The following is a 15,004-nucleotide window of genomic DNA, read 5'->3' on the forward strand; positions in this document are numbered from 1 at the left end:
GGGCCGGGGGGCCGGGACTGGGCGCGCCCCAGACGGGCTCCAGGGGGCGGCCGGTTGGCTCAGGGCCTGACCTGGGTGACCGCTGCAGAGTATTTGTCTCAAAAGCTCAAAAAGCCGACCTTCTGCCTGGTTTTCTGTCTTTACATTTTATTTTCAAATAAAAGAAGTTTATAAAAGCAGCTGCTCTGGGTGGGACGCCAGGAATGGGGCCAGCACCAACCAAGGCCGGGCCCTAATCCAGCCGAAGGGAGCACAGGGGCCTCCTGGCTAGGACAGGCCCGGCCTGGGCAGCTTCTGGTGTTTTGGGAGCAGCTCCCCGCCTTCCACTATTGTGGTTTTCCTGTGTCAAGTTTTAGAACATGGCCTTTTTTTTTTAAGTTTTTATTTATTTCTGGGGTGGGGGTGTGGGGACGTAATTAGGTTTATTTATTTATTTTTTAGTGGAGGTGCTGGGGATTGAACCCGGGGCCTCCGGCATGCTAGGCATGCGCTCTACGCCTGAGCTATACCCTCCCCCTCCTAGAATGTGACTTTTTAAGTCCACTCACTTTTTACTACAGGAAATGTGTATCTAAGAGAAACTTTAAATTGTCACTGCAGTTAGAAAATCATCATCATGTGTAATAAATAGCCGGTAATACAGAAACGTGCTCGGCCAGCGCGAAACGCTGATAAAATTGTAGCCGCGGCCGCGCTGCCTGCGAGCTCACTTCGTCTGCAGCCGCTTCGCGCCCGCGGCCGCCCGACCTCCGTCAGTAGAGAGACGAGAGGTGATGCAGCTGCAGTAAAGACCCAGACTCCCTCCCGTGACGTAGTCAGGAGGCTGGAAGGAGAGGAGCTTCCCCAGTGGGACCAGCGATGATTAACGCCTCCCTGTGCCACCCAGTCTCACCCAGTCTCTGCTCACGTCTTGGGAACCAGCGATGTGCTCATTTCGGAGGCAGGGGGGCGTCAGTGGCCAATGCCGGGGCTTTGAGAGCCAGCCCCTCCCTCCGTAGGAGTGGACAGAGTGGGATGGAGAGCCTGCCGCTCGGAGACTGGGAGGGGACCCCAGCGACAGGGCCACCCAGCTGCCCAGCACGGCATCGCCGCGCTGCCTGGAGACCCCTCCGCAGGGACGGGCTGGCGTTTGCTGGGTCAGGGGCCGTTCTCCAAGGCGCGCCAGCTTTCCCCGTTGGGCCTGGGCCAGGAGGCGTTCTTGGCTCACCCTCAGCCCCTCTTATCCTGGGGGCAGGGTTTGGACATGCCCAAGACGGGGGCCAGGGAAGAGGCACCCGGGTCAGCTTTGCTCAGGGTCTGCACAGGCTGCCGTGTGGAGCAGTCACTTTCCTCCCGTCTCGGCGGTGCCCAGTGGCAGAGCGTCCCTCAGCCACATCCTGGGAGCGTCCTTTGCCTTCAATTCAGGCCAGTCTTGAGCTCCCAGCCTTGAGCCCCCAGTGTAAGTGTCTGGGCGGCCATAACAGAGGACCACGCTGGGCGGCTTAGAACAACAGAAACTGGTTCTCTCCCAGTGCTGGAGGCCAGAGTCTGAAATCAATGTGTTCGGGGCTGGTTCCCTCCGAAGTCTCCAGGGGAGGAGCCTTCCTACCTCTTCCAGTTCCGGGCCCCCAGGCATCCCTGGACTTGGGGCTGCGTCCCTCCAGCCTCTGCCTCTGTGGTCACCTGGCCTCCTGTCCCTCTGTGTCCTGTTCTTTTCATATAAGGCACAGTCATTGGACCAGGACCCACCCTGCTTCAGTGCGGCCTCATCTTCACTTGGTCTCATCCGCAGAGACTGTCTTTCCAAAGATCGCCTTCACAGGGCCTGGGGTGTGGGGGTCGACACACCTGTGGAGGAACCACCGTCCAGCCTGCTGCACCGGGATGAGGTGACCGCAGCAGGCAGTGACCTGAAACTTGCTGTGACTCCTGGAGAAGAGGCGGTTAAAGCTGGGCTCTGGCTGACCACGTGGTGGGAAGGAGTGGGAATGGTGCTCTGGGGACGTGGGGGTGACGTCACAGATACAGTCACATTGTCTCCCCAGCAATCCTGGGTGTGGGGTCAGGGGGCTGCCTTAGCTCACAGACGGGATCACTGAGGCCACTGGAGAGGCAAGGACGGCTTGGGTGCCCAGGCAGCTGGGGCTGAGCTGGGAGTGAACGTGGGTGTCCCCCACAGGGAAGGGGCTGTGTCCTCTTCCCCCTGCACCAGCATTTGTGCAGTGATCTTTCACAGCACGCACAGCCACCGGGCATGGACCACTGGCCCCGGCATTGAGAATGGGACCCCTGGTCCTTGGTCTCCTGGCCGCTGACTTGCCCCTGAGACGTGAGCCCCTCCCAGCCCACGGCTCCCTGCGTCCTGTGTCCTGCAAAAGCAGCCAGCCAAGCCTGGATGCCCCGGGCATGCCCACCCCGAGCCTGGTCATCGCTCCGCCCTTAGGGGCTCCCGGTCTCAGCTGGCCCCAGGCCCTGGGGTGAGAACCTGGGGAAAACAGCTGTGCCTGCGTCTCCTGTGTTTACACGGGAACCAAAAAACACTCTGAAAAGAGCCGTCTCAGAAGGGAAAAGCACCGTCTCCTTCCCAGGGGCTTCAGGCCTGTTTCCTGAGAGGGACTCCTGGCTGCTTCTCTGTGGTGGGAGCTGCCCCCGGCTCGTCCCCCCTTGTCCTGCAGCCCTGGTCCTGGTGTGCTGACAGCCCGGACAGGAGGGTCCACTCGGAAGCCTGGGCAACACTAATGGGGCACGGCGGCTGGTTAGGTTCAGACACCTGCGTCATCCCTGATTTGCGTGTGTGTGTGTGTGTGCCTGTGTGTCTGTGCGTGGTGAGCAGTCAAGGTGGAAAGGGAGTACAAGGGCCTCGCATGCTTGTGTGCCAGCCCCTGGCACTCAGGGCACACTCGGCAGTGCCCAGTGAACAGACCAGCGGCGCCCCAAGCTGCCTGGCGCCTGGCCAGGGCAGTGACCACTTGCTGTCCCATAAGCGAGAGCTGGGCCATCTTGATGACCACAGAGGAAGAAAGGGAGCAGGGTGGGGGGCTGCCCGGGCCTTGGGGGAACCTGGTGTGTGCTGGAGCAGGGCTGAGGGCTCATGTCACCCAACCCACTGGTGGTCGGACCCGGGCAGCACGTGGCCTCACCTCTTGTTGGCAGGGCTGCTTCCTTGACGGTCCCGGAGGATGCAGAACTCGGAGCGTGGGTAGGCTGCACGTGCACCCGGCGGAAGTGGGTACAAGCGCTGCTCTTGGGCCGTGAACCATCCCCGCAGGCTGCCCAGTCTTCGAGCCGTGCAGGCCAGCCACGCGGCAGCCTGGCGGGCAGGGAGGGCCGAGGAGCAGAGTCCTGGCGGGGATGGTGGCCGTCTCCACTTACCCATCACCTGGCTGCCTCGGCCTCGGCCTCGCCTTGCACCTCTGACCCTCCCGTCCCGGGGGCGCTCTGGCTTCTCCTCCGTGGGCAGCTCTGAACTGCGGGCGGCCGCCTTTCCAGCACCCTCAGAGGCGCCCGCTTGTTTTCAGCCTTTTAACTTCTGAGCCGGATTGGGGCACCGGGCTCTAATGTTAGTGCGTTTCTTCTTGTTTTAGGGCTTTTATAAAATTCTCCCTTTAAACCTTCAAGAGGATGCTTTAAGCCTTGCCTTGTTCCACCTGTATCATGAAAAAAGTGAAATGCACACAAAGCAGAGATGATGGTGTAACCCAGGCTCCCCTGACGCCCCGTTGCCACCAGAGCCAACCCCAGACGTGGCAGTGTCCCACCTCCCTGAGCCGGGCTTAAAATAGACCTCTGTGCTCACCTCCTGCTCCGCTCCCCCCGCTTTCTCCTTCTTTCATCGCCCGTCTTTATAACTGCCGGCAGAGCGCATGTCATGGGGGGGCTCCCCCAGGCTCCCCTCCAGGTCTGTCTGTGCAGGGCTCCCAGGACAGGGCCCCATGGGCGCCCACACGCAGCACTGGGGAGCAGAAGGCAGTGGGGAGATTCTGGAAGCTCATATCCTGGACACCTCCCTGACCTTGAGCAGTTCCCAGAGAGGTCAAACCCACCCTCCCCAAAGACCCCCCGGGAGAGACTCCAGGCGCTGCTTTCTACCTGGCAGAGCCCCGGGGTGGGCTCCGGGCCATGGGTCCCCAGCGTCTGCCTGGTCCCCCCAGTCTGTTCTCGGCCCCTCGGGGCCTGCTCCAGGAGCAGCTCTGAAGGGAAAGCTCAGTCTGGTTACTGAGCACCGAGTGTGTACACATCCCGCAGGGTCAGATGCCCCTGCCCAGGAAGCGTTCTCATTAGAGCTCCGAGTGCCGCCTGGGCACTAGGGAGCAGGGACCAGCCGTGTGCCCCGCCCTGGAGTCCTGCCCCAGGAACGGTGGAGACCCCGCAGCAGAGGTTCTAAGAACTGGGGGGTCGTGCGAAGAACAGGTGACGAAGAGCTCAAACCAGGGGAGCAGCCCAGGGGAGTGGCCCCAGGCCGGAGACCATCCAGGCTGGGGGTGCTGGGAACTGAGGGCCTCTAGGGGAGGCTGGGGTGGCCGTGGGAGTCTGGAGAGCAGGCTCTGATCCACTCTGGCCTGGAGGTGGTAGGGAACGTGCAAATGGGGGCAGCTTGGGGGTGTCAGCTCCCAGAGAGGGGGTCCAGGTGGGCGGGAGGGACCTCAGTCTTCAAGCTCCTCCTAGGCCCTCGGGCCACCTGCCCTTGGAAGACTGTCTCCCTCGAGTCTGGGCCCAGATCTCCTCTGTCCCCCACGAGGCCAGCATCTCTTGTTTCTTCCTGTTTTCGGCCTGCGAGGGCTCTGCTGGGTGCGTTTTCCGCAGTAAAAGCGGGCACCTGCTCACGTGGAGACGCAGACGAGACAGAGACGCCCCCGTTGCACAGGCTGGTTTACACACGCGCAGGTTGATCGTTTCCATCGCTAGTGCCCTGGAGTCGCTCTGGACATCCTTCCGTGGCAGGAGCGTGGACTCTGTGGCCACGTTTAGCATCTGCTGCACCCACGTCCCTTCGTTCACTTGCCACCTGCCTGTGGGTGGCTATCTTCTCTCCCATAAACAGCGCCGCAGAGCGAACCCTCCCACACGTGGCTCTTGGCACAGATATCGATTATACGGATTTTACGCTCTGTAGTAAATTTCCGGAAGTTGGATCATTGGCTTACGAGACTTGAGTGCTTGACATTTTGATTCGTGTCTAGCCTCCACAGACTAGCCTCCAGAGAGGCCTTGCACCTTGCCCTCCGTCCGTCCGTCCATCCATCCACCTACCTGCAGAGCTGTGCCCTGAGAGGATGTCCGCCGGGCTGACCCACAGGGCACAGGGGAGCAGCCTGAAAGCGGGGCCCCTCTGCCTGAGGAGCAGGCCTGTCTGTCACCCTGGACCGGCCTTGGGCTGTGATTGGCCCGCATGGGCGCTCAGTCAGGTCAGGTTGACTGGCAGAGGCAGGAGTTGTGCTCAGCCTGCTGGGGACACAGGGCGTCGAACACGTCCACCCCCAAGAGCTGCGGCCAGCGCCCCTCCTCCCAGGGTCTCTGCCTGCGTCACCTGGGCCCCTCAAGACCCTGCGCCGCTGCAGCCCCTGGGCAGGGCTTTGTCAGTGGAGAAGGCTTCGCTGAGGCCTCACAGCCTCCCCAAGGGCAGGCTGTCGGGGCTCCGCAGGAGGGTGACACCCACCTCCAGTGCCGGGGTACGGGGTGAGTCCCCCTCCGGTCACACGTGCCCACCGTCTGCACAGATGCGCCTTTCCTGTGACCCCGCGGATCGTTCTTCTCGCTGGGAGCTGGGGGAAGGGCTCAGCCCACACGTCTGTCTCTCTGGTTTTGCCTTTGGGAAAACTGAAGCCTGGGAGAGGGGAATCCCAGGGGCAGAACTGGGGCCTGGACCCAACTCCCCGCCTGGTCTCCAGGCCTCAACCTGCCCACCCTGCACCCCGTCTCCTCTCTGAGGAGCGCGGTCTGTATTCATCACCGGGCGTGGGAGCACCAGAGCAAAGGCCCCTCTGTTCTCAGCTGAGCTGGGTCTAAACTCCCAGCCCCTCTGCAGAACAGGAGGGGCAGGAAGAGGTGAGGGGGCACATGAGCAAACAGGCAATCCCCCTCCCCTGATGCCCTGCAGTCCTCGCCTTCCTGGCCTGGGCCCTGCAGAGGCTGAGGCCGCCTGCTCCAGGGCCGAGGGCGCAGGCTGGCCCCGCCCAGGTGGGGCCGTGGGCAGTGCCCCCTCTGCGTCCTCGATTCACAGGTAGAGCTGCACCTGGTGACCCCGTTCAGAGCATGCCCTCTAACTGTGAGTCCCCGGACAGCCCAGCCCAGCCCACCCGAGTGGTCCGGGAGCACCCCTGGGCCGTGTGACTTTCCTCCAGTAACAACCTAAAGAAACCACACGACGGACCACCGCCAGTCCTAGAAAGTTGACAGGCCTGCGTCCCTTCCAGACCTGGTCAGCCGCGCCCCCCCCCCCCACTCCCCGAGCTGGCCTCACGTGTAAAATGTGCACGGTGCTCTGAATGGCTCGGTTCTTGTTGGCTCGGGGTGTGGGGGCTTGAGGAGTCTGTGACATCTCCTGGAGAATTTGGCCCCTAAGAGCGCACCGCTGTTCCTGGCAGGACCCTGGGACGCACAGGCTGCAAGGACATGGCCATTCCCAGCCTCAGGGTCCCAAGCCAGTGCTGGGCTGGAGCCAGATCGGAGCCCCACAGCTCTAGAGAAGCCATGGCCGGGCCCAGCATGCAGGGGGCAGTTCCGGCTCGCTGGAAGATCCAGTGCTGGGGGTGATGCTGAGCTGAGTGCTGGGGCCAGTGCCAGGTGCCAGGAGGAGGGTGTGGGGCAGCAGGGAGGCACTGCTGGCCCCGGGATCCGGGAGATCAAAGGCAGGGAGGCGTGAAGTGGTCTGGCGTTTGGAACCTGGTGCCGGGGCTGCCAAGGTGCAGAAGAGCTGACACCTCCCAAGGGCTCTCTGGGGACCGCGAGGTGGAGGGGCCGGGGTGGGAGGGGCTAAGGCTGCATCAGGGGCCTGGGCCTAATCAAAGGGTTAACGGGGTGAAAGGTGGCCGTGCTGAGGGTGATGGGATGGGGGCATGCTGGTTGGTATCAGCCTGGCCCAGGTGAGGAGAAGGGGCCTGCTCAGGTGCAAGCAGGGGGCTGGGGGCCACTGGGGCTCCTGCAGGCCACGGGGACCGCTGTGTTACCTTCCCATGGTGGCTGCAACGTGGCAGTCCCCCCTCACCCCACCCCAAAGCTCTCAGCTGGGCTGAGCTGGATGCCCCAGAAACTCCGTGGTGTGTTGAATGGTGACCCCAAAAGATGTCTCAGTCCAAACCCCAAAACCCGTGAATGTGACCTTACTTGGAACTAGGAACTTGCATGTGTAATTAAGTGAAGGGTCTTGGTTGAGGTCATCCGGGGTTATCTGGCGGGCCCTAAATCAGTGATTTCAGAGAAACGGGAGAGGAGAGGGAGGTCTGAGACATGAACACTTGGCTGGGTCATGTGAAGACGGAGGCAGAGGTGGGAGGGCGGCTTCTCTAAGTCAAGACGCCTGGAGCCCCCAGAAGCTGGGCGAGCAGGAAGGCTCCTCCCCCAGAGCCTCCGAAGGGGCGGCCCTGCCTCTCCTTGGTTCCGGGCTCTGGCCCCCAGAACCCCAAGACCATCTGTCTCTGCTGTTTAAACTCCCAGCGTGCGGTCCTCTGCTGCGGCCACCCTGGGACACCTACCCAGCCCCTCTTGTTAGTTCTTTCCAAGAAGCCTCGGGAACCTGGTGAAGCCCTCCCTCAGCAGCTGCCTCTCCAGCCAGCAGGTGACCGTGACTTCTCACCTCCAGAGGGGGAGGGAGCTGAGACCTTCTGTCTCCTGGGGCCAGGTCCTGCCGGGTAAAGTCACCGGGCACTGGCCTCCACTCGGGGTGGTGGTGATGTCAAACCTCCTGCCCCAGTTGGAAGGACAGCCTGGATGGGGTGGCCCTGTGGTCTCTGCATGTGGACCCCTCTTACGCACCAGAGTGACCCCCTTGTGGGGCTGGGGAGCTCCCTTGGGCGCCGCCCTTGGGGGCTGGGCTGGGGCTGTCCCTCGAAACCAAGAGGAAGCATTTTAGGGTGAATGAGGGGTGGGCGGAGAGAGCGTTTGACTGGCAGGCTGGGTTCCCTGGGGCGTCCCCGACGGCAGGCGGAGAGGCAGGGGCAGCGGGCTGTCTGGACCCGGCCTGGCAGGCAGGTGTCCATAAAGCTCATCCCAACCCAGAGAGACACATTGTGACGCAGGGCCAGCCTCCACATGGTCGCTGCATCCCCGCCACTCTTGGTCTCATTTTTAGCTGTCACCTGGTGCTCACACGGCACCTTCATGCCTTGGGACTTGTCATTTCATGGTGTGACCAGTGTGCCAGGGACAGGCCCAGGTTTAGAACTTGGAGCACAAGCCCCGCCTCTCACCCTTCCCCGGGGGCTGTGTCTCAGCCCTGATGGCTCTGGGGAGGACCTGACCTCAGGGGACCCAGGGCTGTGAGGGTCTCTGGGCCCTTCTCCACCTCAGTGCCTCCACTGGACAACCACGGTGGCGGGACTTAGCTGGGCACTGCCATTCGGTGCCCGTAGAATGGGTGGGCGTGCTGACCACACTCCCATTAAGAGGGCTGTGGGTCCTTGACGTGGAACTCGAGATTGGCCAGAGTCTGGCGGGGTCGCTGGCTGCTGTGGTTGTGATCAGTGGGAATACGATGTCATGAAAATTCGACTTTTTTTTTTTTTTTAAAGAAACAGCATCCGTCACTATTTCTGCATGGTGCTTCTAGACGGTTCCTGGTGGTGGTGCGGCTCAGGACTGACCCCTCTTCAAGTCGGGTGGTACTCCGCTGTGCGGACGGACCGCGGGCTGCTTATCCACTGCTCAGCCGCTGGTCGTCTGGGCCGCTTCTGCTTCTGGGCTGTCGGGAACGCGCGTGCACGTTGCTTGTCAACACGTGTTTGCATTTCCTGCTCATTTCTGTTTTGGTCTCTTTGGGGGCCCTTGGTGGGGCCCCCATGTCTCATGGCTCAGGCCGATGTCACACTGAATTTCTCACCAGGAAGCCGGTCACCCTCCAGGGGGATTTGCTTGGGGCCGGGACAGTCCAGAGAGCAGAGGGGCTGGAGGCAGGGCTAGGAGGCCTGCAGGCTCGGGGACCACATCCCTGAGCTGTCAGGTCACCTTTCTGGACTGTCCTTACCACGGCGGGACAGGCAGGGGGCACTCCTCCCAGCAGCAGCCTGGTCCCACCCAACTGGGAGGGCCACTTTCTCCGCCAGACGCATGACTGGTGACAGAACCGGTTTCCCCAGAAGCCACTGGGGAGGGGCAGGTAAGGGCTGTGACTGGGCCGCCCACAGCCTGACTTGGGGGCAGCGGGGGCTGCCGGTTGGTCATCCCAGAAGGGCCCGGAAGGCAGCGCTCCCGTTCCCGCCCCAGCAGCTGCCTGCTTGGCCTGTCAGTGGTGAATAAGGCCTCGACCTGGAGGCTTCAGGGGGACTGGGAACCATGTGTGAAGACCCCATTGGCTCCAGGCAGGAGAAGTGCAGACCACCCCCACCTGACAGTAAAACCTGCCCCCTGCAGGAGGGCGAGGGCAGTGGGACGGCACACAGTAGGTGCTCAAGGGATCAGGCTGCAGGAGGCGTGGCGGGAGTCAGCCACCCCAGCACAGGACCTGGGGGCCAGGAGGGCGGCCCGTCCACCCAGAGGGGTCCCGGGGTCTTGCAGGCTGCGGGTCCTGGAAGGCCGGGGCTGCGGCAAGGAGGCAGTGGGCAGCGGCTGACCTGGGTGAGCTGGGAGTCACGGAATTGGCGCCAACCAGCCACGTGGCCCTGGGCAGTTCAGCTCACTCCCCGGGCCTCAGTGACTGCATCTGTGAAATGGAGAGAGGACGGGGAAATGGAGCGCTTGAACACCTAGGGTCTTTTTTGCTTCGAAGACCCAGGATCCTCCCAGACCCTGGACGGGGTGGGGCGTGGTGCCCGCCACCCCCTACCCAACTCCTTTGATATCGGGTGCCCAACAGGACGCAATTCAGGGGTGGATGCACATTGGTGGGAACTGCTTCTGTGCGAGAATGGGGAGTTTTCAGTTTATACCTGCAGGGTGTATTCACCCCGGACGTCCGTGAAGCCAGGCCCCCTCCACGCACTCAAGTTGCGACGAAGCCCCGGTGAGCCCCGCCCCCCGTGCCGTGTAAGAGTGAGTGCCAGGCCTCCTGGAGGCCCTGCTGTGAGGGTGCCGAGGGGCTGGGCCCGGTGCTCGGGGCTCGGGTGTCAGGAGCCCATGTCCCCCAGCCGGTGCAGATTCTTTTAAGGGAAGCCACGTGCCAGCCATTCGCAGGTGGGGGCAGGATGCCTGAGGTTTCAGTCTCCAGTGCTTGAGCCTGAGAGTCATGTCCCACCTGCCCCTGGAGCATCGGACTCGGGCAGCGTTCTCCCACTCAGTGAGTCCTCTGTGGCTCCGAGGGGCAGGAAAACTCGCCCATCTGAAGGCTGAGTGGTCCCGAGAGACCGGTCATTCCCAGCAAGGCTCCGTTTCCCCCTCCAGCCTCGAGGAGCAGAGGGGGCGGCTCCCAGGCCAGTCCTTGGCTGCGTCCTGGATAGAATGGGTGCTCCGGCCCCAGATCTGGAGCCTCGGTCCCCACAGAGGAGAGATTCCTGTAGGATAGGGGCAGTTGAAAAAGAGGGCTTCACCCAGACCCAGATGAGGCCAGGGAGGGGTTTTGTGGAGTCTGAAGCCAGCTGGGCATTAAGGAGGAAGCAGAAGAATTGTAGGTTAAGCGGGTGGCCCTGGGATGCGTGGCTTCTATAGTGTGTATTTTAAATAGTTGGTTCTTGGCATAAGTTTAGTTATTTTAACGCAGACCTGTGATCACACTTTTCCATTTCAGCCCTGGGGGGTGCAATGTCAACACCAAACGAAAGGGGGCAGCACGTGCCTGGTGGAGCCGGGAAAGGGGTCCGCGGAGCTCCCACGCCCAGTGTTCCCACGTGTCGTCCTGCGAGATATTTCCCACCTGCCGTGTGGCCGAGGCTGGTTCTGGGACGTCACTGGAGCATAATTACCGCATGACGTCCACCAGCCCGGATCCCCAGCCGTGGAGCAAACCAGCTGCGGTGCCAGCCGCAGCCCACATGGCACGTCTGACGTCCAAGTTTCTGTTCCATGGCCCCGAGGGGCGATGTTTGCAGTCCCTTTGGTCTTCCCAGCTCTGTCTGGAGCCCCTCAGCCTCATTCCGCCAGACAGTTTTGGTTTCCCAGTGGATGGCTCCGGAAAGGGGATTACGCCGTTTCCTCCTGGCCTGGTACTGGGTCTGGGGCCCCGGCATCACTGCCTTCCCAGCGTCAGGCCTCTCTCTTCAGAGCTCTGTGCTGCGAACAGTAACAGCTCACGTTTGTTGGTGATCAACACACCTGCCACTGTTCTCAGCCCTCCGGAGCCTTGTCTCACTCAGTCTCCTCCATAACCCTGTGAGGGGCACCATCATCAGCCTGTTACAGGCGAGGAAGCCGAGGCACAGAGAAGGGGAGTGGCTGGGGCTGCCTGTGACACCTGTGCACTCATCACAGCCCCCTGGGCCCTCGTCAGTGATCGCGGCACGAGGAGGGAACAGCCTCACGTCCAGGTGTGTTGGTCAGGTTCCTAGTGCGTGTGTACCTGTGTACAACACGTATATATACATAAACACATATGCGTAGAGAGAGAGAGACTTATAAGAAATCGGCTCACACCATCACGGAGGCTGAGCAGTAGGAAGATCTGCAGGTGGGTCAGCAAGCTGGAGACCCAGGACAGCCTGTGGTTTAGTCCCACTCAGAAAGCCAGCAGGCTTGAGACCCAGGGAAGTAGCAGATGTTTCAGTTTGGGTCTGAAGGCATAAAAAAAATCTAATGCCCCAGTCCGAAGGCATCAGGCAGAGGAAATTCCCTCTCACTCAAGGAGGGTCAGCCTTCTGAGCTATTTGGCCCATCCTTCACCTGATTGGACACGGCCCACCCACTGGGGAGCAAGATCGTTGTTACTGAGTGGACTGACTCAGATGTCACTCTCATCCAGATGCACCCAGAATCATGTTTGGCCAAATGTCTGGGATTCCCGTGGCCCCATAAATTGACCATCACACAGGTGCTCCTCTTGTGACCTTGGTCTCAGAAACGAGTACCCACGGCCAGTTGTGGGGTGCTGCAAGTCCGGGGGTTAGGGGAACCGGGACGCCCCAGCCAGGCCCCCAGTCGCTGGCTTGGTGCTGTGCAGCTGGGTGGGTGGAAGGACACTGCCCGTCCTCAGGGGTCCAGGCTTGGGCTGTGTCCTCAGTGCCCCTCTCTCTGGTTGGAGAGGACCCCGAGGCCAGGCTGAGCTGGTGGACCTTGTGTGGCAATTATGCTCAGTTGTGTCCCAGAGCCAGCCTCGGGCACAGTCCAGCTGGAAAACGGCATCGGACTTCCATGGACCCCACACACTCAGGAGTGCAGGACCGGGCTCTGTTGAGAGTGGTCCTGCGAGATCAGAGCCTCCTCTCCCCAGAGCGTGCCAACATGTGCCCCCCACCCGGCGCTGAGCAGCCCAGGGCCAGACTGGCTGGCATTTAAGACGGCCCACCAGAGAGCCCGTGAAGGTGCCATGTGAGTGAGGGCTGCCTTTTCTTGGTGAAAGGAAGGATTTGTCCTGCACACAGAACCAGCTCGGGTCAGTCAGGCTGGGGTGGGAGGTCAGAAGTAGAGGCTGCGTCCCTCCCTGTGGGGCTGAGCTCCTGGTGTGCGTGTGGAGCCCCAGCCGCACTGTGCTTCAGCCTTCTTGGCCTGTAGACCGGGCAGGCCTCAGTTCCCTGCAGGTGATGCCCACTCAAGTGTGGCCAAGGTGCTGGATTACAGGTCCTGGGGATACACGACCCAATTCCAGCTCAGCTGGGGCCTCAGTCCAGGGACCCGTCAGGGCAGGGGCATGGGCAGAGGCATGAGCAGAAGGTGGGGGGAGAGGGAGCCTTTGCTGCACCCATAGCCCTGGACCCCACACCGTGACCTCTGTGGGAGACCTGCCTGCGAGGGTCAGGGACATCCCCTCTCCTCTTACGGGGATGCCACACCACTGTGTCCCCTTGGGAGCTTCCAGGTGTTTTGAGGAGCCCACCCCCTTCAGTGTGTGCTCTGCCTTTTCCTGGGCTGCGAGCGCCACGCCTCCCCTTCCCCGCCCTGCCTGGAGCTCACGCTGTCAATCGCCTGAAGGACGCGGGGAGAGCTCACTGCCCTGGCCTTCACAGGGCGTTCCTGTGGGCCACTCCTCCCTGAGACGCACACAGCAGAACCTAGCAGTCCGACCAGGGAGGGTCCACCTGAATCATCCCCTCCCTTTTTCTGAGGCTCAGCCTCTGTTAATACAGTCCAAGGTAGTGGCTGCTGTTCAGGGAACCTGGACCAGATTCTCCCCTGCAGACAGAGATCCCTGGCAGAGATGCTTCCAGGTGGGTCCCTGCTGGTGCCCACTCCTGCACTGCACAGCCAAGGACTGGTGTTTGCCCAGGACCCCCAGCCCCTGGCCCCGCCCACCCGTGGCAGCCCTCCTGGCCTTGGTTCCTTCTGTTTGCTGAAGATGGCCGTGTGCTCCTCCAGGGGCTGAAGCTTTTACCTGCCTAGTCTTCAGGCCCACTCAGCGCCCACCCCAGAGCAGGAGGTCTCACGGAGGTGGGCAAGGGGAGAGGCTGAGGCTGGAGAGGTCTGGGGTAAAGTGCAGGCTCGCTCGAGTCCCCAGGCTCCCCTCACGGTCAGCAGTGACCCACCACCCTCGCCCGGCCTCCCTGCTGCTGGGAGGACTGAGACGGAGGTGAATTTAGGCCACAGCAGCCCCTGGCCCGCTTTATTCTTTTCTTCTCAGAGTTTCCTGCCCACGCTTCAGGCTGAGCCCAGCAACCGGGGAAGATGGGCAGCTGTGGCCGAGCACCCCCTGTGGCAGCCTGTCCGCTGTCCATCAGTCCCCACTACCAGGCAGGTGGCGGCCTGGGGGGCGTCTCCCTGGGGGAGGGGGCACAGGAGCCCCAGCAGGGGAGTCTGGGAGACGTCAGCACCCCTGGGAGAGACCCCCCACCGTGCTGAGGACTTCAAGTCAGCAGTCAGCCCCACAGCATGGGCGGTGAAGCCCGCGTGAGGTCGCTCGAAGGCCCAAATCCACCTCCCCGGTTCAGATGCTGGGCCCGAGAGTGGGCAGGGGCTGACCATCGGCAGGCCTGTCTCCCGGTGGGCTCCTGACTCCACCTCCCCGTCGCCCTCCCCACTGCACTGCGCCCCTGCCTGGCTGCACGGCCCTCAGGATGCAGTTTGCATCTGAAAATCAAAGTCCCCTTTCAGTTGGGACGGGGTGGATGGGCAGAGTGTGGGTCGGAAGGATGAGGGTGGGGTCAGGCCTACAGCGGGGACCACATCCGATCAGGCCACAGTGGCTGAGGCTTCCTAGAATGGGGTGGGAGGGTCTGCGGCAGCAGTGGGGTGGGTGGGCGGTGCCCAGGCCGGCCGGTCGTGGTCCTGCATGTGCAGCTGGCCAGGTGTGTTGGTCAGGAGGCCCAGTGGGCGGGTGCCAGGGGCCGGCCCTACCCACAGCCACGTGGCTGGGCTGAGTCAGCCGAGAACAACCAGGCAGGCCTCGGGCAGACGCCAGCCCTCAAACAGGGCAGGCTGCTTCCTGCCGCGCTCCCCAGGGCTGCACCACTCCGAGGCGGCCTGTCTGGGAAACGTCCCTCTGGAGACGGCCCAGGTCCCACCCGCTCTCCTGGGATCCTGACCCTCGCCGTCCTTGCTATCCCTGCTCCCGGCCGTCTGCAAGGTGCAGAGGCACCTGAGGCCTTGAAGCTACACCTCCTCGTGGGACCCAGGTGCAGCTCGAGCCACCAGACCTTAGGGGGGTCTTTTCCTTTCCTGGGGCCTCGGCTTCTGCACCTTTAAAACGGGATGATGAGATCTGTTCTCGGGTGTCCTAAGAATCGCATCGAATGGGATAATATGTGTGAAAGGGCCTGGGGAGCTCGGGGACTGCCAGCACAGCAGAGGGACTAGG

General features: G+C 62.2%; 1 protein-coding gene across 3 annotated transcripts in view; it reads left to right on the forward strand.

The window, feature by feature from the left end:
- The window catches only part of OSBPL5 (oxysterol binding protein like 5), a 64,591-nt gene that overhangs the window by 12,192 nt on the left and 37,395 nt on the right, over positions 1–15,004 (forward strand). The window contains exons 2-3 of one of the 3 annotated variants that reach the window (XM_032490111.1): positions 10,853–11,588; positions 13,832–13,941. The exons of 1 other annotated variant lie outside the window; for it this stretch is intronic. In XM_032490111.1, coding sequence (XP_032346002.1) covers positions 13,876–13,941 — 66 coding nt within the window. In that variant the 5' untranslated portion in view covers positions 10,853–11,588; positions 13,832–13,875. The remainder of the gene's footprint in view (positions 1–10,852; positions 11,589–13,831; positions 13,942–15,004) is intronic. One more of the 3 variants, XM_032490113.1, reaches the window with a different exon arrangement.

This window comes from Camelus ferus, chromosome 10 (genome assembly GCF_009834535.1).
Source record: "Camelus ferus isolate YT-003-E chromosome 10, BCGSAC_Cfer_1.0, whole genome shotgun sequence".
Classification (NCBI taxonomy): Eukaryota; Metazoa; Chordata; class Mammalia; order Artiodactyla; family Camelidae; genus Camelus; species Camelus ferus.